Raw genomic sequence first — 24,360 nt, 5'->3', positions numbered from 1 at the left:
GCTCGGACAACAGTGGCAGCAGTGGCCAGAAGTGATCCCACATGTGGCATATTTTGAAGGTGGAATTTACAGAAGCTGAGGTATGAGAGGAAACCCTGGTGGCGTAGTGGTTAAAAGCTACAGCTGCTAACCAAAAAGTCGGCAGTTCAAATCCACCAGGTGCTCCTTGGAAACTATGGGGCAGTTCTACTCTGTCTTATGGGGTTGCTATGAGTCAGAATCTGCTCAGCCGCAATGGGTTTTGTCTTGGAGGTATGAGAGAGAGAAGAGAAAGGAAGAATGACTTCATAGTTTTTACTGAACCAGTTGGATGGATGGCAGTGCCATTTACTGAGATGAGAGAGGTAGGATAAGTCACAAATTTGGTTTGAGATATCTGGTAGGCATCCAAGTAGAGATGCTGGACAGATAGTTGGATATCGGAGTCTGAGGTCCACGGGGGAGAAATCAGGGCTTGGCATATAACTTGGAGTCCTTGGCATACAACCAGTTAACCAGTTCCCGCTGAGTCAACTCTGACTCATGGTGACCTCATGTGTGTCAGAGTATAACTGTGTTGCATAAGATTTCCAATGGCTGATTTTTTGGAAGTAGATTATCAGGCCTTTCTTTTGAGATGTTTCTGGGTGAACTCGAAGTGCCAACTTTTCAGTTAGCAGCCAAGCACATTAACCGTTTGCACCACCCAGGACTCCCCTTGGCATATCCAAAAATCAGTTGCCATCAAGTCAATTCCAACTCATGGTGGCCCCTGTATGCCAGAGTAGAACTGTGTTCCCCAGGGTTTTCAGGTGGTGTTAAAAGTCATAAGACAGGATGAGGTGAGTGTAGAGAGTGTAGAGAGAGGTAAATCATCAGGCAAATGAGGGGCCTCCAAAGGAGATAGAGCAGCAGCCAGTGGGGCTGGAAGAAACCAGGAAAAGAGTGCTTCCAGAAGGAGGGCATGACCAACCTGGACCAGTGCTGCTCCTTGGCTGCGTAGGATGAAAGCTGAGAAACCACCACTGATCTGATAACGTGGCGGTCACTGGGGACCTTGAGAGAGCAATCTCAGACAACTGGTGGGGATAAGAGCCTAACTGGAATGAGTTCAAGAGATAATAGGAGATAGAGTGATAGACAACTCCTTCGTGGAATTTTACTCTAAAGGGAAGTTGTTGTTAGGTGCCATCGAGTCGGTTCTGGCTCACAGTGACCCTGTGTACAACAGAACTAAACACTGCCTCGTCCTGTGCCGTCCTCACAATCGTTGCTATGTTTGAGCCCATGGTTGTACCCACTGTGTCAATCCATCTCATTGAAGGTATTCCTCTTTTTCGCTAACCGTCTACTTTACCAAGCATGATGTCCTTCTCCAGGGACTGGTCCCTCCCGATAACACATCCAAAGTACAGGAGACAAAGTCTTGCCATCCTCCCTTCTAAGGAGCATTCTGGCTGTACTTCTCTCAAGACAGATCTGTTTGTTATTCTGCAGTCCATGGTATATTCAATATTCTTCACCAACGCTATAATTTAAATGCATCAATTCTTCAGTCTTCCTTATTCATTGTCCAGCCTTCACATACATATGAGGCAGCTGAAAATACCATGGCTGGGTCAGGCGCACCTTAGTCCTCAAAGTGACATCTTTGCTTTTTAACACTTTAAAGCGGTCTTTTGTAGCAGATTTGCTCAATACCATACATCATTTGATTTCTTGACTGCTGCTTCCATGGGCGTTGATTGTGAATCCAAGTAAAATGAAATCCTTGACAACTTCAATCTTTTCTCCATTTATCATCATGCTGCTTATCCGTTCAATTGTCAGGAATTTTGTTTTCTTTATGTTGAGGTGTCATCTATACTGAAGACTGTAGTCTTTGATCTTCATCAAGGGAAGCAGAATAAAAGAAAGGCCTGGCAATCTGCTTCTAAAAAATCAGACATTGAAAACTCCATGGATCACAAAGATCCAGTCAGCAAACAATCAAGGGGATGGTGTAGGACCCTGAGTTTCTTTCTGTTGTGCATGGGGCCGCCATGAGTTAGGGTGATGGAGGGAGGGGAGAACTGCAGCAGAGGAGCTCAAGGAATGAGTGGAGGGTGGAAACCTCTTCACTTACTCGAACACTCACATGTGTGCTCAATCTTCCTGCCACCTTACCTGCCCGAGCCGCCTGGGCTGGGCGCTGGGAGCAGAGTGAGGACCCTGAGGACAACTCCTCAGAGGTGGGATGTAGCGTGCCAGGCGCGGGGCCAGACTGCAGGGCTGCAGACGATGACTCTGCCCGGGGCGGGGCGGGGCGGGGGGGCAGTGAGGTCAGGGGTCATGGTCAGGCTCTAGGCGGAGCCCCGGGCCCCCTCCTTCTAAGCTTCCTTCTCCCATTTTTCCTGCCTTCGGCAAAGTGTTCTGCAAATCTAGCCTCAAGCTCCCTGGCTCCCCCTGGACTTGCCCTCCACCAAAACAAAACCCCGGACTGCGAGGATGGCGTAGGACGGAGCAGTGTTTCGTCCTGGGGTACACAGGGTCGCTGTGAGTCGGCACTTACTCGACGGCAGCTAACAACCACCACCAAACCAAACCCACTGCCATCGAGTCTGACTCACAGCAACCGTATAGGACAGTGAACTGCCCCATAGCGTTTCCAAGGAGCGGCTCGTGGATTCGAACTGCCAACCTTTTGGTTAGCGGCCGAGCTCTTAACCACTGCGCCTGCAGGGCTCCTCTCCTAAGTCCCTCCGATTTAGAAACTCTGGAGTCTCTGAAGCAGCGCCTTGCGCCATACCATACTATCCTCCCGACGGCCCTGCGAGACGGGTATTATTGCCCCATTCTTCCGAGGAGGAAGCTAAGGTTCAGAGGCGATAAACGGTGTACAGCTCTTTTTCAAAGTCAGCTTTCTTTTCACTCCGCCAGCTAGAGACGCAAGCGGCTGGCAAGTCCCGGGCGAGTCCGGGGCGAGGCGGTGTATCTCAGACGCGGCGTCCCGCAGCCCCGGCCCCGCCCCACCCAACGGGACCCCCGCGGGCAGCTCCCTCCAGCTCCACGGTGGGGCGGGGCTTCCCCTAGAGGAGCGGCGCCTTGTGGGCGCGGCCTTGTCGGAGGCGAGCCCTCGGGCCCCGCCCCCAGCCGGAGACTCAAAGCGGACGGCGGGCGCGGGGCGGGGTCAGAACGGGGGACAGGCGGCCGATCCCAACGCGGCTCCTTTGAGCCGGCGGCGAAGTAGCGCCCCGGCGGGGCCGAGCAGGTACGGGCGACCGCGCGGGCGTCTCGGGCTGGGCTAGGCGGGGGCGGGGGCCTGCCGAGGGCCACGGAGGGATTAGGGGTCGTGGCCAGCGCTGGGCTTCCTCCCGCCGGCCGGGCCCCTTCCCCCGCCCTCGCCCCCGCCTTCCTGCGGCGAAGCCGGCTGTGGCGGGGCAGATTGGCGCCTGCGCTGCTTCCTGCGGCCCGGACCCGGCCAGTGCTTGGGGCCCGGGCGGGGGACCCGGGGAAACTGAGTCGCGTCGGGGTGGGAACAGGCCTGTGTGGGAGGCACCGCCCCCACTAGACTCCAGGATGGATACCCTTGCAGGGCACGCTTCGGGCTCCTGGCCCCCACCGGTCTTCCCAGGGACCGCGCCCCACTCACCCAGCCCCCAGGGGTCCTGCCCTGGCTCCCAGCAGCCTCAGTCGGGCCCGGAACGGCTAGTACCCGCCCCAGCCGCCTCCTTCCCTTGTCTTCCCCTCCCCCCCGCGTCCAGAGCCCCCGTGTGCTCCCTCCGCTGGCTCTCCTCGCAGTGTCAGCTTACACGCCTTATATAGTCCGAGCAGGCTCCAGCAGCGGCCTGCCTGCCTGCCGGGACCTGGGGCGGGGGAGAGAAGCGCTGGCCCCTGACTCACCCCACCGCCCGAGGCTCCGTGCTGGCTTGGGGGCAGGCTGTGCCAACCTATCCCAGCAGCCCACACCTAGATGAAAAGAATCTCACATTTGGATGCAGGATCGCTCGGCCTTCCATCTTTGGGGGAGAGGGGCTGCCCCTGTCTTTTCAAAGTGAGCTCTGCCAGCCAGCCGCCCAGCCAAGCCTGACAAGGGGCCTGCCCTCCAGGCCCTGGGTGTGCTCAGCGCCCACCCGTGCCTGCCTGGTGCCTGTCCAGGGCTAGTGTCCAGCGCTCAGCCTGCCTGTCCATCCACCATGCCAGCCACTCACATTCTCTTCTCTCCTCTCAGGAGCGGGCACCATGGATTCTTTCAAGGTGGTGCTGGAGGGACCAGCACCCTGGGGCTTCCGGCTGCAAGGGGGCAAAGACTTCAATGTACCCCTCTCCATCTCCAGGGTGAGCCAAGGCTGAGTTCCAGGTCGGGGTCTTTGGGTGCTGAAGTCTCCAGTGGGTGGTGGGAGGAGTCTGAACAGGAGCCAACCAGGGGCCACCAGGTCAGGGCGTACCCAGGTGGAGAGATGTAGTAGGCCCCTGCCCCAACCTCGTGGAACAAGGCTGCAAAGACTCCAACTAGGTGGCCATGAAGCCCCCTGTTCCCCCAGTTCTGTGCTGAACTGGATGCCATTCCACAAAGCTCCATACCAACCTGGGAGGCCAGGGTGCGTGCCCTTCTGCGGAAGGGAGCCTGAGGTCTCAAGAGGAAGTGTCTGAGCCAGTCGAGGGGATGTAACTTCCAGCCAGGTCCTAGGCTGGACTCTCTGACTGCAGGATCTCATTTCACTCTCACCGTTGACCAGGGAATAGAAATTGTCATCCTGTTTTTCCAAATGAGAGAATCTGGGGCATAGAGAGATGGAGGGGTTTGTTCAGCAGCTCCATGGCAGAGCAAGGATTTGAAGTCAGGCACCAGCACTGGGCCTGCAGTTTGTTTAAGTAGGAGGAGAGGTCTCTCCTCAGCCTATGTGAGGGCTGGCATCATCATCATCCACTGGCTCATTGAGGAGGCTGTGGCCTTTGATCCCTTGCAGGGGTAGGGGGCCAGGGGCTGTCTCTGGGGCTCCACCTACAGCTCCTGAGAGCCCTGATGGGGGCGGAGCTGGGGGCTGGCTCCTCCCTGTGGCAGGGGGATTGCCTTATAAGCTCAAGAATGCAGCCCCACACTGGGATGGCCAACTGGGTGGCTGGAGTCTGCAGAACCGAAAAGGGCTGGCCTCAGCCTGGACCCCTGAACTTCATTGGTGGGCTCCTCTGTCTGAGGGGTGGCCCAAGCCAGGTTCCTGCTGGTTAGCAGGCCATAGCTCCAGCTATGGCGGTCAGTTGTGGGGCACAGAAAGCAAAATGCCTGCTGAGAGTGGGTGAGGCCAGCTCTGGGACTGGTGACTCGGCTCTGGTTGTGGCCTGGGGGTTAGGAGGGGGCGGGGACTTCCTTCCCCCACATCCGCCTGCCCGGAGAGGCCCACCCAAGTGCCGGTGGGCAGGCAACTATTGGCAGGAAGCCCAGGGCAAGCATATCATGGAGGGGACCAGAGGGTTGTCCAAGCACTGCCCAGTCTGAGAAGTGCCCCAAGGCAGAGTCTGTTTGTGGAGACTTTGTGGCCAGGGCAGGCAGGAGATGTTCAGTGCGTCTCCTGGAGAGCCTTCAACAGGATTCCCCTGGTACCTGCCCTGGACGCCAAGGGCAGTGATCTCCCTCCTCCCTCCTTCCCCCATACACACCCCTACACAATCTTTAAGCCTTGCCAACCCCGAAAACCTAGCCCACATCCCCCCTCCCTGGGAAAGCATTGGCCACTGTGGCTGGGGAGCCCTAGGCCTTTGCTGGGCTCAGAGCCTCAGCTGCCTCATCAGTGAGGATGGACAACATAGTAGCCCAGGGGATGGACTTCCAGATGTGGCCTGTTGGGGGCACTGTGAGCCTGGGCTCCCTTGTCAGCAGCCCCAGCCCTGGAGTTGGGCATAGGCCCAGGTGGGAGGGGTGGTCTTTTTTGAGCTAGGCCAGCCCCCTTCCCTGACCCCAGAACAGAGGGACAAGGGAGGGGCTAACGCTGGCTCTGGGCCCAGGCCTGGGAGATGAGGTAACGTCTGGGACTCGGGGGTTGGGCTGCTCAGTGGAGCCCTCAGGCTGACTCACCCCCACCCCAAGAAGTGTCCAGCTCCTGGCTTTCCCCCTCCATGGACCCGAGGGCCTCATCCTGCCCCCACCTGAAGCTGCACTCTGCTTGGTTCTCCAGCCACCCCGGCTCTCCCCTGTGGCTCCGTCAGTCTCTCTGACCACTCCCCTACTGCTCGTGTGCTTCGTGCTCTCCTCACCCGGGAAAGGAAGTTCTCCCCACCCTACCTCCCTCCAGCTGCTCCTGCCCACCCCAGACCCCCATTTCTGGCACAGCCCACACCTCCCAGGAGTCACTCACTGTCAGTAGGGAGTGGCTGGACCAGGTTTCACTTCTACTGACTCACCGTGACCTGAGTAAGTCACTTCCCCTTGAGAGTGTTACTTCCCCTTGCCTCTGATAAGGAGTTAGATTGAACTAAAGGTGAGGTAGTGAATCCAGGCCCCAAACCCAGCTGGGAGTCAGGAGGTCTTTACAAGGAGGCTGACCCTGGGCGGGGCCCCGGTGCTCAGCAGAGGTGGCCCAGTGTGGAGGAACCTTAGGACAAGAATCAAATCTTGGCCCTGCCTCTTACTAGCTGGACGACTTGAGGCAAATTGTTTAACCTGTCCGTGTTTTCCCATGTGTAAAATGGGCATAATCTCAGGCTCCAATCCACAGAGTTGTTGGAGGATTCAGTGTCCATATGTGGCCTGGAAACTAGTAGGTGCCCAATAAATGTAAGCTACTACGATTACTGTTATTACTTAGCAGATAAAGAAGGGGCCACTCCTAACCTCCCAGGCATGAAATAGAGCCAGCCAACCCAGCTCTCCTACCTTCTGGCCCCAATGCTATCAGTCTCCGCCATCTCTTTGGAACCTCTGCCCTCTCCTCTTCTTGCCTGGGCTTACTTTGTACATTGGCCCACCTGAAAAGGCTACTGCTGTCTCAGGCAACCTGTCCCCCCTTGTCTTAATTATCTAGTGCTGTTATAACAGAAATACCACAAGTGGATGGCTTTAACAAACACAAATTCATTTTCTCACAGTTTAAGAGGCTAGAAATACATATTCAAAGTGCTGGCTCTAGGGGAAGACTTTCTCTCTGTGGGTTCTTTGGGAAGGTGCTTGTCTCTTCAGCTTGTTTTCTGATTCCTTGGAGATCTCCATGTGGCTTAGCATCAATCTTCCTTCATCTCTGCCTGATTGATCTGCTCATTTTATATCTTGAAAGAGATTGACTCTAAACACACCCTACACTAATCCCACCTCATTAACGTAACAAAGACAGTCCTTTCCCAAGTGGGGTTATAACCACAAACTTAGAGGTTAGGATTTACAACACACATTTTTTGTGGACACAATTCAATCCATAACACCCCTCTGAGCACTGTGAAGTGTAAACCTGGCTCCAAGCACTTCCTGTGGAAACTGCTCAGGACCAGGTCCCTTGCCAGGCAGCTGGGCAGCCCCTGGGCTCTGCCCCATTAATGGTGGAGCCACTCCTGCCTGGGTGGCTGGTACTGGGCCAGAGGGTTGGGGAAGTGCCCTGAGGCCTGTCAGGGTCTCTTCTATCAGGGACCTGCTAAAGATCCCTCTCCTGCCATCAAGGCCAAATCCTGGTTCCTGCTTTGCCCTCAGTTGCCCCCATTAAAAAAAAAAAAACCATTGTTGTCAAGTCAGTTCTGACTCATAGCAACCCTATAGGACATCGTAGAACTGCTCCATAGGATTTCCAAGGGGTGGCTGGTGAATTCAAACTGCCCAGCAGCAGCTGAGCTCTTATCTACCACACCACCAGGGACTCCCAAGTCAGAGCCTGAAAGATGGTGATGCAGTGTGTGTGGGGTGATGTGGCATTTGCAAGCTTGGGGGTGACACCATTTACAGCCCGTGAAGCCCCACTGACATCTAAGGCCCCATTCAGACACTGCACTGGTAACCTGGAGATGATGCAGCCTACCTCTGGCTCTTGAAGGGGCCTACTATGGGGGAGACAGGTCTCTGCAGATGGCCCCAAGACAGGGTACTGGGAGTATCAGAAATCAGAGCACCCAGAGGTATCAGGAATGTGTACCATGTACAAGCCAGGGAAAGGGAGGATATACCTGGTAGGTGGAACAGCCTGGGCGAAGGCCTAAGAGGCCAGCAGGACTCTCAAAAGGCTGTGGTTGAGGCTGAGGGGCTTGGGTTTTATCATAAGAGTGGCTGTTTGTCAACGTCATAACAATTTCTGGACTGTCGGGGAGAGTCTTGGAGGTAAATGTAAAGAAATGAATAAGTAAGTGAATAGGCAGGGTGGTTGGGGTAATGTGAAGCTCAGGTGAGCCACTACCTCCCAGGTAGCTTTAGTATCCACCAGCTGCCCAGAAATCTGTTTGATGGAGAGGCCTTTGGGCTCTGGAAGTGGGGCAGCTTAGGGAAGGGCAGGTTGATGGCTCTTGGCCTGTTTGGCCTGTGGAGTCCTGAAGCCTCCATGACCCCGTCTCCCCACAGCTCACTCCGGGTGGCAAAGCTGCGCAGGCTGGTGTGGCCGTGGGTGACTGGGTGCTGAGCATTGATGGCGAGAATGCGGGGACCCTCACGCACATCGAAGCCCAGAATAAGATTCGTGCCTGCGGGGAGCGCCTCAGCCTGGGTCTTAGCAGGTGTGAGAGTACTGGCCAGCCCAGAGGGTGGGGGTGCCCTTCCTAGCCCACCCTCACTGCTTCTCTTTTTCCTTCAGGGCCCAGCCAGCTCAGAGTAAACCACAGAAGGTAGGCAGCAGACTGGGGACATGGGATGGAGGGTGGGTGGTGTTGGACAAGGGGGCTGATCTGCCCTCCTCAGCGCAGGCTCAGTTCCACCATCCCTGGCCGGGAGTAGAGGTTTGAGGCCGGAGCTAGGGAGGGCCTGGGGGACCCGAGTTGAGCTGGAGGCTGCCGCACGGTGGAGGCACCGTGCATGTCTGTCTGTCTGCCTGCCCGCCAGCCCACCTCCCTGCCTGCCTCCTTCACACTGGCCTGTGTTGTGAGCCCGCGTGCACATCATCCACCCTTGGGCCTGCATGAGCTGAGACCATAGCTCCCAGATGGGCCTCTTACTTGAAACCCGAGTCACCCCCTCCCCTGTTGCCTCCGGCCAGATGTGTGGGGGCGGGGCTGGAGCCACTCTGCGCCAGGTGGGGCATCACACTTTGGCCCCAAACCCCCCCCCCGCCCCGCCCCGCCCGGATGTCTCTCTGCTCAGGCCCCGGCCCCCACCGCGGACACCCCGCGGTACACCTTTACACCCAGCGCGTCCCTCAACAAGACGGCCCGGCCTTTTGGGGCATCCCCACCAGCGGACAGCACCCCGCAGCAGAATGGGTACGTGGTCCCTGCCTACCCACGCAGTCCCTCCGCTGCCCCATGCCAGCTGCTGCTCCTCTGTCTGTGCTGTGCCCCAGCCCGGCCAAAACCATGCGGCAGCAACCCCTGGCAGCCAGGGTGGGGGCTGCAGGCACAGGGCCCTTCCCTAGGGGGTGGCTCCTGCCCAGGCATCGACCTCCTGGGGCTCTGAATGAGGCAGCGCCCCCACCAGCGGCCTAGGGTTGGGGTGTGGTATTGGGCCTGACCAAGCCCCAGATACTCCCCACAGCCTTGCCCCTGGCTGCTCTGACTCTTCACCATCTCTCTTCCTCCCTTGTGTCTGTCCCTTTGTCCCTGTATCTGTCCATCTATTTCTTCACAGGTGCAGACCCCTGACAAGTCAGTGAGCCCCCTCTGCCTGTCCCTGTCTTCCTTCCTTTGGCACTCTGGGCGGTGGCCCCTCCCTGCCCTGACTACCCTCACCTCTCACTTCCCTACCCACTCACTAGTAGGGCCCCTGGCCTCTCCCTTCCTCATGCTCCCCATCACCATTACCCACATGTACCAAATCCTGGGAGGGGCCGCCCCCACTCCCACCCCCAGCATGCCTTCTGAGCCACACCCTCCCCACAGACAGCCGATTCAACCGCTGGTCCCCAACGCCAGCAAGCAGCGGCTGATGGAGAACACAGAGGACTGGCGGCCGCGGCCTGGGACAGGCCAGTCCCGTTCCTTTCGCATCCTTGCCCACCTCACAGGCACCGAGTTCAGTAAGTGCCAGTCCAGGGCAGGGCAGACTCTCCTTCTGGCCCCCAGTCCGGGCTCCAGTGCCCTGTGGACCCCTGCCAGAACTCAGGGTTGGGATGACCCTTTGTCTCACCTTGGTCAATGCCTGCCTCTGCCCTCTCAGTGCAAGACCCGGATGAGGAGCACCTGAAGAAATCAAGGTAACAGGATGGGCACCGGTCCCTCTCTCCTACCTCTTGCCTCTCCCCATTCCAGTCACCGCTCCCAGGTCTGCTCCTGGCACTGAAGCCAGGGCTCTTCATCTTTCTTCCTTCCTTGCTTCCTCCCTTCCCTCCTCCCTCCCTTCCTCCCTTTCATCTCTCCTTCCTTCTACTTCCTCTTCCTTCTCTCTCTGCCCCTCAGGGAAAAGTATGTCCTGGAGCTGCAGAGCCCACGCTACACCCGCCTCCGGGACTGGCACCACCAGCGCTCTGCCCACGTGCTCAACGTGCAGTCGTAGCCTGGCCCTCTCGCCGGCCTGCTGCCCTCTGCCTCTCTTTTTCTGTTCTTCCCACCCAGTGCAACCCCCTTGGGTGCCTCCAGCTTCTGCCTACTTCACCCACCCCTTTTCTGCCCCTGGATTGAGCTTCTACAGACCTGGCCCTAGCAGCCCCACCTGGCACCGGCCTGGCTCCGTCTGACACTGCCGCCCCTCTCTGCCCTATGGTGCTGCTGTCTGCCAGGTCCACACCAGCTTGGGCATGGAAATAAACATTCTCAGCCCTGCTTTCTCTGTCTGTCTTCTCTCTTTGTGGGTCTGGTTCACATTTGGGGTGTGGGGGTGTTTGATGGTTCAGACTCAATGTGGTCCCTGCCGGTCTGGGTCTCTGTGGGAAGGGGTACATGGCCAAGAGGGTGCCACCCTGCCAGCGGAGCCAGAGCCCTGGTATGAGGGGTCCCCAGAGCTGACCTCCCTGCTCTGCACAATAGACCAGCCAGCTGGCACCTGGCTGGAGAAGCTGTTCTTCCCATCCCTCCCCCAGTGAGACCTGGAACCCAGCTCAGCAGCTCTCACTCACCCAAGCATCTCCCAGGGGGCCAGCAGGACCAAGGTCAAGGGGGTGGGGAGCATGCCAGGAGCCTCAGCCCTGCAGGGTCTTGAACAGCAGGTCTCGCAGCCAGGTGCCCAGGACTGAAGCCCCAGCCCCAGCCTCAGCTACAGCCCAGGAGCCCTGGCCTGGTAAGAGGGTGGGCTTGGGCCTGGGGAAGGGTGGGTATGGGGGTGGCAAGCTCCTCCAAGCTGCCCCTGTCCTTTGGGGTCCCCAAACACCCCGCTGGAGTCACACTCTCCTTGGCCGTGGCAGGCCCTACCACCCCTACCCTGACCAGCCGCCCACCCTGGGCCGTGGACCCTGCATTTGCGGAGCGCTACGCCCCGGATAAAACAAGCACGGTGCTGACCCGGCACAGCCAGCCAGCCACACCCACGCCTCTGCAGAACCGTACCTCCATTGTGCAGGCGGCTGCTGGAGGGGGCCTAGGAGATGGCAGTGGGAGCAATGGCAAGACTCCCGTGTGCCACCAGTGCCACAAGGTCATTCGGTGAGTGGTCTGTTCTTCCCTACCCTGGCCTTTTCTATCCCACAGCCCAGCCCTAGTGTCTTTCCTATCTCCACCACCCCCATCTGCCCTCCCATCTTGCCTCAGCTGCCACTGCAGTTGCTGGTCAGCATTGGGAATGGGGACCTGACCTGGGGCCCCAGACTCTCAATTCCTGCACTGCCGACCCCCGACACAACCTTCTATCAGGGTTTATCCTGGTGAAATGGAGGAAGATGCCAACAACACATTCAAGCTGCAGCCTTATTCCCCTGGGCAAAGAAGGGCCTGTACCTTTGTAGCCCCTCTGCCTCTCCCTCCTGCTCACTTAGCCTCTCTCTGCTAGGCCTCTGCTCTCAGAGCAGGCAGGCTAGAGACCCCCTACAGGACCTGGCAGGGTCACACAGCCCCACATAGTGCACGAGGTTCTAGTACCTTCCCAGTTCTCAACCCCAGCCCTGCTCTGCTCTTGACTTCTGTCCACTCTGCAAAGTTCCCCCTCCTTCAGACACTCCATTTAACTGGGACCTGCAGACCCCTCCCCTAGGGACCACCTAGGCTCAGCCCAGGCCAGATGGAGCAGGCAAGCAGGACAGGTCAGCTCAGGTCTTCTAGGGTTCATGGGAACTCGGGCCTCTTATCCCCCCGGGGCTCTGTCTCTCTGCCACTTCCTCAGGTCCCTCTCAGGAACCTCAAGTCCTCAGCCCCCACCCAGGGTAACTCTCCTCCCTGTCCTACAGCTGCCTCTTTCTCTCATCAGTCATCAAAATAGTGTAGCCTGGCAGAGCAGGCCCTTTCTTGGCCTTAAAACCCTCACTGTGTGACCTTAGACAAGTCATTTCCCAGGCCTGATTCCTTTCTATTTGGAAAATGGGAGAACGCACTTTCCCTCTTAAGGCTTTGTAGTAGGTGTTCAATAAACCCACTTGGGCTCTAGCCAGGAGCCCCACCTCACTGGCGTATATGCTCTCTTTCTGCCCCTCGCCTCCTCTCAGGGGCCGCTACCTGGTGGCTCTGGGCCATGCATACCACCCTGAGGAGTTTGTGTGCAGCCAGTGTGGGAAGGTCCTAGAAGAGGGTGGCTTCTTCGAAGAGAAGGGGGCCATCTTCTGTCCCCCCTGCTATGATGTGCGTTATGCGCCCAGCTGTGCCAAGTGCAAGAAGAAGATCACAGGCGTGAGTGGGGCTGGTGGGGGGACGGGAAGGCGGTTCCCGACAGTCAGCACTGAACAGCGTTTGTGGAGCAACTCCAGGGCCTGGAATTCTCTCTGCATAATCCTTTTGGAGCTTTAACAGCCTGTTAAAGGGGCCACTACATTAGCCTCACTACAGATGAGGTACATTAGCCAGGATCCTCTTAACAAATGACCAAAAGCCTACTCAAAAGCCTATTTATTGGCTCAAATAACTCGCAAGCCCATGGGGACCTAATTTCAGGCCCAGGAGAATCCAGGTAAGGTCTCTAGGTGGTGCAAACAGTTTGCACTTGACTGCTAACCTAAAGGTTGTCCACTTGAACCAGCCCAGCAGTACCATGGAAGAAAGGGCGTGGCGATCTGCTTCCATTAAGATTACAGCCCAGAAAACCCTGTGGAGCAGTTCTACTCTGTAACACATGGGGTTGCCATGAGTCGGAATCTACTCAGTGGCAAAAACAACAATAGAATCCAGGTACTGAGGTTATCAAGAGTCTTTCTGGCACTTGCCTCTGTTTTTGTCTGTGGTGGCTTCATTCCCCAGCATGTGCTTCCCCAAAAGGCTGCAAAGGGCATGCCACAGTAGCTGTAGGCGTACATCTCTCCAGCTTAGCATCACACACTGAAAGAGACTATCTCTGTCCCAATTTATGCAACAAAAGTCTCGGTGCTGATGGTCATTGTACTGGCTTGGGTCACATGCCCATCCCTGAACCAAGCCCCATGACTCTGATTGACCACGGAGGCCTGGTTTACAGCCATGGCTGGAGCAGGGGCTTAGACAGCCCCACCTGAACTACAGACTGAGAGTGAGGCATGAGTAGTTCCCTAAAATAAAACCAGAATGACATTATCCTAGGAAGAGAAGTCCTGGACAGGCCAAAATAAGAGATGGCTGCTGTGTCAGTTGGAAGTGTGTTCATCTGCAATAACAGAAGTCCCCACAGAAGAGATTTAAACAGAAGGGTTTATTTGTTTCAATCGTTAGAGTTCCACGGCAGGAACAGGAGCTCAAGGATGTCTTCAGGGGCCCAGGATTTTCCCAGCTTTTTGCCCCAAAATCCTTAGCGCAGTTTGTCCTCAAGTTTATCATGTCATTGGTTGCCAAGTGGCTGCTCAAGTCCCAAGCCTTATGTCCTTATTCCAGGCAAGAAGTAAAAGGAAGGAGCAGCTGGCATTCTTTTAGCAGGGTCATAACTTCTGACTGTAGAACAAAAGCCAGGAACTTCCATCTTCATCTCATTGTCTGGAGTTGTATGACTACCCTAGGCTGCACAGGAAGCTGGGAAATCCAGGATTTAGCTCTCCAACCTCAATCAAAGAATGGAAGAAAAAGGAAGGGGGTGGTTGTGAAAGGCTTTTGAGAGGCTAATCCACAGCGTCTGTTCCATCTGTCATTCGCTGCCGTTCAGTCGGCATGACTCACGGCAACCCATGCGCAAAGGAAGGAAATGCTGTCTGGTCCTGCGCCAAGCCCGTGATTGGTTACAGACCGGACCGTTGTGCTCTGTAGGGTTTTCATTGGCTGGCTTTCTGAAGTAGGTCACAAGGCCTTTCTTCCTAGTCTGTTTGAGTCTGGAAGCTCCACTGAAACCTGTTCAGCATCAGTAGGCAGGCCTCCACGGACAGGCAGATGGTGGCTGCCCGTGAGGTGCATGTTGCCGCACCTAACACATGAGAGAACCCTCAAAACAAACGACTCAATGTGCCGCTATAAGGGCATAGGCCACTGAAGAGCCAGAAATTTAGACTCAAAAGTTTGTGATTCCTGTTCTTCCCACTGAACTTAAACACAAAACATAGCCTAATAAGGTCTCCTGTAGGGAAACCTGCCTGCTGCCCAAAGCTGGGCTTGGGACCTCGGTCAGTGTGTGACAAGAGCTAAGAGTAAGGGCCCTTCTACCTTCGCCGATTCATTCTCTTTATTAAATGTGAGTACTGCTAGGCAGTGTGTCCCATGCTGAGGACCAACCATGAACAAGATATACACGGGTCCTGCCCCCAGGAGTTCATACTTGGGGAGGGTGACTCAGAAGGTGTCAGGGGCTGAGGGCAGAGCCAGCCTTTGTTCTTTAACCCCGGGGGAAAGGGGCAGATCAGGCAGGATCGACAAGCTGATCAGGCTCCTGTTGTACATATATGGAAATGGAGGCCCAGAGAGGGGCAGAGAGTGCCTGAGGCTGCACAGAGCTTGAATGGCCCAGGCCTGCCTGACTCCCAGCTTTGGCTCACACTTCCTCCTCCTGTGAATCCAGAGGCAAAGCTGCCAGATGTGTCCAGAGAGCTCTGTGATGGTGATGTTCCTATTAGTTAGGTTTACCTTGACTGCGAGTAGGAGAAAACTGAAAATAATGTGGTGCAAACGGTTAACATGCTCGGCTGCTAACTGAAAGGTTGGAGGTTTGAGTTCACCCAAAGGTGCTCAGGAGAAAGACCTGGCAACCTACTTCTGAAAGGTCATAGCCATTGAAAGCCCTGTGGAGCACAGATCTACTCTGACACACACAAGGTCGCCATGAATTGGAGTCGACTCAAAAGCAACTAAAAAAGGCTAGAGGTGGGCAGCCCAGGACTAGCATGGCTCACCAAGGCCCTGTGTCTTGTTGCTTGGCCTTCCTCAGCACATGCTTACTTAGAACTCATAGTCCAAGATGGCTCTTGAGCCTCAGCCAAAATTTCCACATTCTAGCCAGCAGAAAGTTGAGGAGGGGAAGAAGGGGGACAGAAGGCCATGGCAGCTGGCTTCTGAGGATGCTACCACACAACCCTCCTGCTTACATCCCATCGGTCAGAACTCCATCACAGCACAAGACCACAGAGCTATAGGGGAGGCTGGGAAATGTAGTCTTTATTTTGGGTGGCCACGTGCCCAGCAGAAAATTGGAGTTCCATGAGTAGGCAAGAAGGGCCAAATGTATATCACCACAGTTTTGTCATTGTAATGACAGCTAATGTTTATGGGACATTTAACTGTGTGGGCATTCTGCTTCACAGTCATACTATGAAGTTAGTTTGGTTATCATTCCCATCTTAGAGATGAGGAAAATTTGCCCAAGATCACAGTCATCCCCCTACCAGCCTGTGCCACACCCCACTGGACTGTTCTAGAGGAATGGGCTAGACACCAGGACCTCTCTTGAGCTGGGCATCCAAGTTCGCCCCCTGCTGTTTGCTGACCTGCTCTGCTTGCATCACACAGGCCCCTCAACTTGGCCACATACAGTCCTGGGTGGGCAGGGTTATCAGCCACACCCCAGCCATTGAGGAGTTGCTGAGGCTCCATGGATCCTGGGTCCTAGAATAAGCTGTGGCTGGCAGCCCTGCTCCTGTCCCCAGCCCAGTCTGGTGCTTCCACAGAGCTGCCATGGGCCTCAGCTTCCCCTCTTGCAGGGACTCCAGGGCCTGAAAGACACCAGGGAACCCCTGCTAGGAGACAGGAGTCTGACTTCACCACCCTGAGAGGTGCTTGGAGAGGGGCTCTCACTGCCCAGGGGTCCCTCAGGAATATTCCCTGACACCAGCTCGGTGTCCTGCCTGTGCCCAGCTCTAGCGATGATGCTGCCCTTGGGGCCCTCAGTACGGAGCACAGAGAATCAGACTATTTCAGAGAGTTGGAGGGAAGCTCAGGGGGCTGGGATCATCTGGGGACCCTGTGCTCCCTCAAGTCTCAGTGCTCACCCCAGCCTCTCACTCTGAACTTCACCCACTTGGGCCTCTCTGTTTTGTGCCCTCCTCCCTCCCACCATGGGGCCTTTGCTCAGGCTGTCCTCTCTGTCAGGAACACTCTTTAGCACGCTTTCTTGTTTACCATTCCTTCCTTCTCATCAGGGACGCAAATGTCACTTCCTCAGGAGAACATTCTCGGGTGCCACCCTTCCCACCAGGTCAGGTCACCCACAATTTGCCACTACATCCCAGTCATTTGTTTTTGTTCCCCCATCTCTTCCCCAGGGGTAAGCTGACATTTGATGAATGAGTGGGTGGAAGTGGCCTTGAAGCTGAACTTAAAGCCTGAGTAGGAATTAGCTTGGAGAAGGATCAGGGAAGAGTGTTCCAGGCAGAGGGAATCACTTGCATCAAAAGGGAAAGACAGGAAGGGTATGAGATGGGGTGGCAGAGGAAGGCAGGGCCGTGTTAGGGAGTTTGGAGCAGGGACTGGCAAGGTCAGATTTGCCTCACTGAACGTTTCCTCTGGGGAGGGTAGAAGATGGGCTGGAGAGGGAGGACTGGAGGCTTCTGGGACCCGGGCCTGGGCAATGGGGATGGGAGAGCAGACAGATTTAGGAAAATGAAGGGAGTAAAATAAAAATTGATAACTGGCCCACAGGTTCTTCTGAAACCTGCCTTCCAGCCCATACCCACTGGGCCCAGCTCTGGGCTTCTGTCTGGGCAGCTCCTACTCCTGTTAGAGTATCCGCTCCCACTAGATTCTTCACCTTGACCCTTTTTCTTTTAAAAAGAGGCGACACAAGGTTGCAGGAAGAGCCAGCTTTGAAACCAGGCAGATGTGGGCACAAAACCCGTTTCTGTCATCAGTTGTCTGGGCAAGCCACGTTCTCTGAGCCTCACCAAAACAGGGGTGTCAGTAACTCCTGGCCAGGGTGGTTGTGAGGTCTACGTGGGATGTGATGTGATGTTGTAGAGGTTACTAAAGGCCCCTTGGTGGTGCAGACAGTTTGCACTCAGCTACTAACCAAAAGATTGGCAGTTCACATGCACCCAGCAGTGCCACAGAAGAAAGGCCTGGTGATCTGCTTCCACAAGATTACAGACATTGAAAACTCTATGGAGCCCAGTACTACTGTGACACCTGGGGTTACCATGAGTCAGAATCGACTCAACAGCAACAAGAAGAGGTCACAAACAGGCCATTGGAGGGCGAGATGCAGCCCATGCTTATCTCGATTGACCTGTAAACTGTTTCATTTTTAAATTAATGGCCAACGTTTAAAAATGAGATTTCACTTCTAACACTTAGATTTCAACCTGAGCTTTCATAGCATTCCAGAGTAAACCAGTCAGTACTGCCCCCTGGGGCAGGCAAGTGCTCCCCCATGATACAGTCCCCGCCTTGCCCTGTTGTTCACCCCTGCCAGCCTCACTCCCTTCTGTTCCCACCTGGCCCTTGCAGGCATTTGGGTCTGGGGCCCTGGCTCAAATGTGAGGTCATTCTTGCAACCACCCTGCAAGGATTAGGTTCCCAGTTCACAAGCACAAGAACCAGTCTCAAGATAAAGCTTTTGGCCAAGTCACCCGGCTAAGAAGCAAAGTCAGGCAGAACCCACAGACCTCCGCCCTCTCTCTGGGGCTCTACGCTGCCTTCTGCCCACTTCAGCTCTGAATGCCACCTGCCCTGGCTGGCCCAAGTGTCCCAGAGATTGACAGCCCAGCCCTCAGGGAGAGCCCAGTCTCCAGTGGAGGCAGGTGAATTCAGCCCACAAACACTGAGTGCCCACTAAAGGCCAAGCAGGAGTCCCTGGGTGTCACAAACAGTTAAGCACTCAACTCCTAGCCAAGAGGTTGGCGGTTCAAACTTACCCAGAAGCGTCTCAGAAGACAGGCTTGGCAGTTTGCTTCTGAAAGGTCACAGCCGTTGAAAACTGGGGCATAGTTCTACTACATGGGCCCTCCATGAGTCAGAATCAACTCGCTGGTGATTAACAAGCCCTCCTGGACCTTATATTTGAGCAGGAAGAAGTGGGGGAGAGACAGATAATAAGCAGTAAAAAGTGGACATTAGTAAATTATCTGATAGTATGTTAGTAAGGATAAGTGCTATGGAAAGAGGCAAAGAGCAAAGGGTCTCGGGAGGGCAGGTTGGAGAATTAATAGTGTCAAAGTGGGCCTCATTAAAAAGGTGACACTTGATCAGAGATGGGGAGGAGGTGAGGGGTGAGCCTTGCAGATGTCTGAGGAAGTGCATTCCAGGCAGCGCTAACAGCCAATGCAAAGCCCCAAGACAGGTATATGCCTGGTGCATTTAAGGACTGGCAAGAGGCCAGTGGCTGGATGGTACAGAGAGATAGCGGGGGAGATCAGCTGGCCGATAGGGAACAGACCAGACCCTACCAGCCCTGTAGGCCCTTCACAGGATTTTTACTCGGAAACATGGACCCTGCAGGGTTTTGTGCAGAGGGAAGAGGTGGTCTGGCTTGGGTTTGGAGGTCCACAGTGATTACTGGTGAGAATAGTAGGTGAGGACAGAGGTAGGAGCAGCGAGGCCAGCTTCGTGCAGTCACAAAGAGGATTGATACCTTGAAGGTAGGCCCAAAGGGATTTCCTGGCAGACCTGGTGTGGGGTGTGAGTGAAAGGGAATGTGACCTGAGTGAAAGACGGATGGAGTTGCCATCAGCCAGATGGGGTGGCTGTGAGGACCGATTTTGGGGCGTAGAGACTGGGAGCTGCCTGCACATGGCAAGTCTGAGGTGTGGTGGACAGCCACTGGCCTCATTGGGGTTGGAGAGAGAGGTGGGCATCAGGGACGTGCAGTCACGGGAAGGAAGAGGTTCCGGGGCCAGGCTTGCTGTGTGTCTGCGTGCTCAGGAGGAGGGGGCCAAGCTGCTAAGTGTGACTCTCGCCCCTCCCAGGAGATCATGCACGCCTTAAAAATGACCTGGCACGTACACTGCTTCACCTGCGCCGCCTGCAAGACGCCCATTCGCAACAGGGCCTTCTACATGGAAGAGGGGTCGCCCTACTGCGAGCGAGGTACGGGGGAGGGTCCAGGGGCGTGGGCGAGTCGGGTGCCGTGAGGGTTCCGCTGGAATCCAGCGCCCTCTTCTTCTTTACCCCCATCCCCAGACTACGAGAAGATGTTTGGCACAAAGTGTCGAGGTTGTGACTTCAAGATCGACGCTGGGGACCGCTTCCTAGAAGCGCTGGGATTCAGTTGGCATGACACGTGCTTCGTTTGCGCGGTGAGCGCTCCCTACTGGCCGCCCCTTGGAATCGGTCCCGCCTCCACTGCCCTCTGTTCTTCGCCAGCCCCCACACCCCCACGGCTGGCCTTGGGAGGAGTCCCCGGGGAGGGGCCTCTTCTGCCATCCCCCAGCCCATGTGACTAGATCTTCTCTGTCTCAAGATATGTCAGATCAACCTGGAAGGAAAGACCTTCTATTCGAAGAAGGACAAGCCCCTTTGCAAGAGCCATGCCTTCTCTCACGTGTGAGCCCGTCCTGCCCACTGCTACCTGGCCCGCCCCAGCTGGAGGGGTCATGGTTCTGGAACCATCGCCCCAAGACTTCTGGGTAGGACTGGCAAAGGTGGCCCCAACCCCGGCTCCTGGCCCAAGCCTGGGGTCTCCCGTGCCCTGCCTCACCCCTACACTCCCTCACTCTCTCAATCAGCATCACACCACCGGTGCTGGCCACACCGGCCCCTGTTCACCTCCAGTGCCACAGTAAACCTGTATCCAGCTGTGTCCTGTGTGTCCTTATTCCCAGGCATCAGTCCTGGTGGAATTGGAGGCTATGCAGTGGTTAAGCGCTCGGATGCTAACTGAAAGGTTGGTGGTTCGAACCCATCAGCCACTCCATGGGAGAAAGATGTGGCAGTTGGCTTCCATAAGCTTTGGAAATCATATATCGGGGAGTTCTCTCGGGTCGCTATGAGTAAAAAAATTGATTTGACAGCAATGGGTTTAGCAGGGTGGAGACCGAGGTAGTTTTCTCAGGGCTAACCATCTTGGTGGTCTTTGTGGTGGGCCTGTGAGAGGAAGTAAAGTGGGGAGTCCCATGTGCTGGGCACAGGCACCCACAGAAGTGAGGGGAGCTGCTGGAGAAAGAGCCGGGGGTGGGTCTGCAGGGATGGAGCACAGAGAAAGAGGAGCAGCCCAGAGGTGCCAGGGTCTTCTTATGGAGAGGGCACCCCACAGGTCAAGGAGCTGGGACTGTCTTCTGAGGACAAGGGGGGCCATGGAAGAGTTTGAAATCAAGAAGCAACCAGTTGGGATTTCTGTTGTAGAAAGGGGCCCTTAGGACACTAAGCAGGGTGGGGAGGAAGAATTGGGGCAATGGTCCAGGGAAAGGAGGAGCGGAAATGGAAATCGATGTGGCAGAGATGGGACCCAGTGATAGGTCCCAGGGAGCCCAGAGGAAGAAAGGTACTTTTTGCCAGACAACTAGTAGATACCAGACATTTCTTACATCAATGCCTATGATCCTCCTAGCAACCTCAGTAACTCCTGCAGTTACCCTCACTTTATAGATGAGGTTCAGAAGGGTTAGAAGACCTGCCCAAGGTCACACAGCCACTGAACCACAAACCAGGCTAGAAGCCAGGCTGGCACCAGCAACGCTTTCCAGCTAGTGCCCCTCTGGGATGCTTTGCATCCTCCTGGTACCTCCAGTTCCAAAGGCGTGTGTGGTGGCCTTGTCATCCTCATCCTAGAGCTTTCCATCTCCCACTGGTGCCCTATACCCCCAGAGGGACTTTCAGTGGTGCTGTTCCAAGCGTAGACTGGAGAGGGACTGAGGAGAGGGGACAGAGCAGACCAGGATAGCACAGTGTGCCCACGCACCCAGGTCCTTCCAGGCTCTCTGGCCCCATCACCTTCCCTACATCAGTCAGCAGTTTCAATGGGTCCTTGGGCCAACCCCCTTTAAGAGAAGACAAGGGTCTCTGTCTCAACTCATATTTAGACTGTGAGAGGGAAGGGTTTGAGCCCAAGCAGCCTGGGGAAATGGCACTTTGGATGGAGACAGGCGGGGAAGAAGGGGCTATCTTCTGTCTTGGACTCCTGGGGATTGAGTGCAGGGCTTTATGGCTGTTTCTTTCATGTTTTGCCAGATCTGGAACTGCGCCTGGCACTTAGTTGGGGCCCAATAACTGTTGAATGACTGACTGAAGAGCCTGTGACACATTTAGGGGACAAATTCAGGAAGCAGCTGAAGATCCGATTTGGAAATGGATTTCGGACCAGTCTAGGGCAGTCAACCTACATGCTTACAGTTGAGCCTCAAGGCTGCATTCTCCCTGCATTCAAGTGCACAGGGGCAATCTCTAAGTTGCAGCCCCCCCCCCCCATTTCAAGATGAACAGACCTTGATAGCCGGTGACAGCAACACGTCAGCAGACATGCCTTCCCTCCTCTTGTCCAACTGCCTCAGTCAGGCGCCTTGCATATTTGTGGTGCCTCTGAGTGTCATTCTGCACCTCGTCTGGGCCCCCCTTGGACTTGCGCATGGGGGCAAATACTCCCCTCTGCCCCCCCTTGCTACACATCTGCCCAGGCAGGTAACATCAGGAATAACATTGGGAGTAAGATAAGGAGTAACAGCAGCAGATTGGATGTGGTTTTCTTTCAGCCTAGACATCCTTGACACATTATACCCAGTACCCCAGTGCCTTCGAGTCGATTCCGACTCATAGTGACCCTATAGGACAGAGTATTATATATACAGTATTTTTCACTTCAACAAAGAAATGTATTCTCTCCCACTTCTCTTGAACCATGAAGCCCTCTCAGTCCATCTTTGGTTTCCATGGATACAAATGAGAAAGCTCTAGGAGCCGGGAGCCGCCTGGGGGGCACCGAAGGGGAGTCGGGCAGTGTGGCCATCTCTGTGTTTATCAAGAGCACCCAGAGATTCCAATTTCTATGTGAAATCAGGTTTTTTAATATTGGCAACTAAGTTACATATATTTTAAAATCTTATTAAAAAATAAATGTGGGCCCAAACCAGGATGAGGACAGCCAGGGTCCTAGAAAGAAGAGATGGGAGACTGGGAAACCCATACAGGACTGGGCAGAAAAACTGGAAGCAGTTTCAAGAGGTAAGCAGAGCTCCCAGAGCTTCAGGTCGGGGAAGCCAGGGCAGGGCGACAGTGTTTCCAGAAGTTGCCAACAGTGTCAACCAGGAAGGTAAGGCCTGAGGAGTCCCCCTGGCATTTGGAAACAAGGTGACATTTGCCAGATCAGTTTAGCAGAGAGCTGGGGCAGCTGCCAGGGTTAAGAAGGAACAAGGAAGGTAGTGAGGATGTGGAATTAGTGAGTGTGGAGAGTGAGTGCAGACAGCGCTTTCAAGAGGCTGGGCTGTGATGGGCCAAGAGATGGTGGCTGGAGCAGCCAAGGGTCAGTCAGTGGCCCAGATGGATGAAGGGAGGGAAGTGGGAGGCATCTGGTCTGTAGAGGGGTGGTGGTTAAAATGAGAGACTTTGGAGGGGGCATGTAAGGGGAGAGTAGGGTGGGGACTGAATCTTGGGAAAGAGCGAACCTAGATAAAAGTAAAAATAAGTATTAGGTGCCTACTGTGAACAGCCACCTCCTCTGTATCCTGTGAAACACAAAGCAATTACTTAAATAGTATAATCACCTGTAGGAGATGTTACAGATGGGGGAACGGAGGCTCAGAGGGGAGCGTGACCTGTCCAGAACCACCCAGCTGCAATGGCCCAGGTCAAAGACCCCAGAGCTCTCTGCTGCACCATGCAGCCCTTCTGCACCCCCCCTCCTACCCCTCCACAAAACACACACGCACACGCACACACACACAGCTGCAGGGATCACGGTGTTCCAAAACTGGGGGTGTGAGCTGTGCGGTGCAGGCAGGGGACTGGGACATACCCGGGTACCAGGAAGGGGAGGCCATTAGCGCCCTCAGAGAATTGGAAAGTGCAGTTTCCCGACCGAGGGGGCAGAGCCCATGGCAGGGGGCTAAGTGGGCAGCCAAGAGGCAGCAGGGCTTTTTCCAGCTCCAAGCGGCTGGAGCTCATTTGAAGTCAGCAGGGAGAGAGGCGGTAGAGGGCGAGGGACTGTGACGCTGGAGTACAGAGGAAAGAACTGGTGCTTCTGGCCCTGACCTCTCAGTGCTCAGCCCCACGTGGCCTTGTTACACACACCAGGTGACCGCAGTCCTGTGAGCCCCTCCGCACAGCCCTGCTACAGAGAAAGAACCGAAGTCACAGGTATAGGGCCTGGCCCCAGGTCACATAGGGATAGATGGGGCTGAGATTCAAACCTGAGCCTGTCTGAATCCAAAGCCAACCCTGAGAGTGGAGGAGGAGCTGCGGTCCCAGGGTCACTAAGCAGCTTGCTGCCTGAAAGCCTGAGGAGAAGGCGGGAGGTCTGCTGCTAGGGAGATGAGCAGGGGGTCGCTGCAGAGCCGTCCACAAGGACCCCTGGGTCAGACTGGATCTTCTGCTTAGGGCTTTGGGTGAATTGGAAACTCAGCTCAGGTTTCACCCGTGTCCCTTGCTGATTCCTACTACTTGGGGCCCCACTACTGGGGACCAGCTAGATTAAGAAGGATGCTTTCAGCTCCATTTCAAACTAGTTTAAGCAAATTAAGGGATAATTTGTCTTATTTAACTGCAAAGGTTAATGGCTTTGGCATGGCTGGGTCCAAGTACCCATGGATGTTATCAGGGGTCAATCTGTCTCTCAACACCCCTAACCTCTTGGCTCTGCTTTCCTCAGTGCTGACTTCACTCTCAGGCAGCTCCCTCCATCTTTGGCAAAGACACTCCCCGACAGCACAGACTCTCTATCCTGGCAGCTCAGCAGCCCCAGTGGACAAA

General features: G+C 55.4%; 2 protein-coding genes across 5 annotated transcripts in view; both read left to right on the top strand.

Annotated features, from left to right (window-relative positions):
- Nucleotides 1-3,141: 3,141 nt before the first annotated feature.
- Nucleotides 3,142-22,858, top strand: PDLIM7 (PDZ and LIM domain 7). Of its 4 annotated transcripts, XR_007516197.1 has the most exons (14): nucleotides 3,142-3,229; nucleotides 4,190-4,296; nucleotides 8,489-8,640; nucleotides 8,718-8,748; nucleotides 9,221-9,339; nucleotides 9,955-10,091; nucleotides 10,232-10,268; nucleotides 11,226-11,287; nucleotides 11,412-11,649; nucleotides 12,642-12,822; nucleotides 19,431-19,551; nucleotides 19,645-19,760; nucleotides 19,925-20,090; nucleotides 21,631-22,858. XR_007516197.1 is itself a non-coding variant. In XM_049874415.1 (13 exons), exons 2-13 carry the CDS (start codon nucleotides 4,201-4,203, stop codon nucleotides 20,009-20,011), a joined length of 1,275 nt encoding a protein of 424 aa, XP_049730372.1. In that variant the 5' UTR covers nucleotides 3,142-3,229; nucleotides 4,190-4,200; the 3' UTR covers nucleotides 20,012-20,263. The 4 variants fall into 4 exon arrangements, 3 of the variants coding, with proteins under 3 accessions (XP_049730372.1, XP_049730371.1, XP_049730373.1); XM_049874415.1 differs by lacking the exons at nucleotides 9,221-9,339; nucleotides 21,631-22,858 and adding an exon at nucleotides 9,704-9,720 and having other exon boundaries at nucleotides 19,925-20,263; XM_049874414.1 differs by lacking the exon at nucleotides 21,631-22,858 and having other exon boundaries at nucleotides 19,925-20,263.
- DBN1 (drebrin 1) overlaps nucleotides 7,800-24,360 on the top strand; it is a 38,856-nt gene continuing 22,295 nt past the window's right edge. Inside the window, exon 1 of the mRNA XM_049874412.1 lies at nucleotides 7,800-7,803. The gene's annotated coding sequence lies outside the window, so the exon portion shown is untranslated. The remainder of the gene's footprint in view (nucleotides 7,804-24,360) is intronic.

The sequence above is a fragment of the Elephas maximus genome, chromosome 2 (assembly GCF_024166365.1).
Source record: "Elephas maximus indicus isolate mEleMax1 chromosome 2, mEleMax1 primary haplotype, whole genome shotgun sequence".
In the NCBI taxonomy this organism is placed as follows: domain Eukaryota; kingdom Metazoa; phylum Chordata; class Mammalia; order Proboscidea; family Elephantidae; genus Elephas; species Elephas maximus.
This window is presented reverse-complemented; position numbering and strand designations above follow the sequence as displayed.

Coding starts and splice junctions, on each gene's coding strand:
- PDLIM7 (XM_049874414.1), top strand. CDS start 4,201: ATGGATTCTTTCAAGGTGGTGCTGGAGGGACCAGCACCCTGGGGCTTC. Junction 10,269..11,225: donor GAGCACCTGAAGAAATCAAG/GTAACAGGATGG, acceptor CAGGTCTCGCAG/CCAGGTGCCCAGGACTGAAG. Junction 12,823..19,430: donor GCAAGAAGAAGATCACAGGC/GTGAGTGGGGCT, acceptor CGCCCCTCCCAG/GAGATCATGCACGCCTTAAA.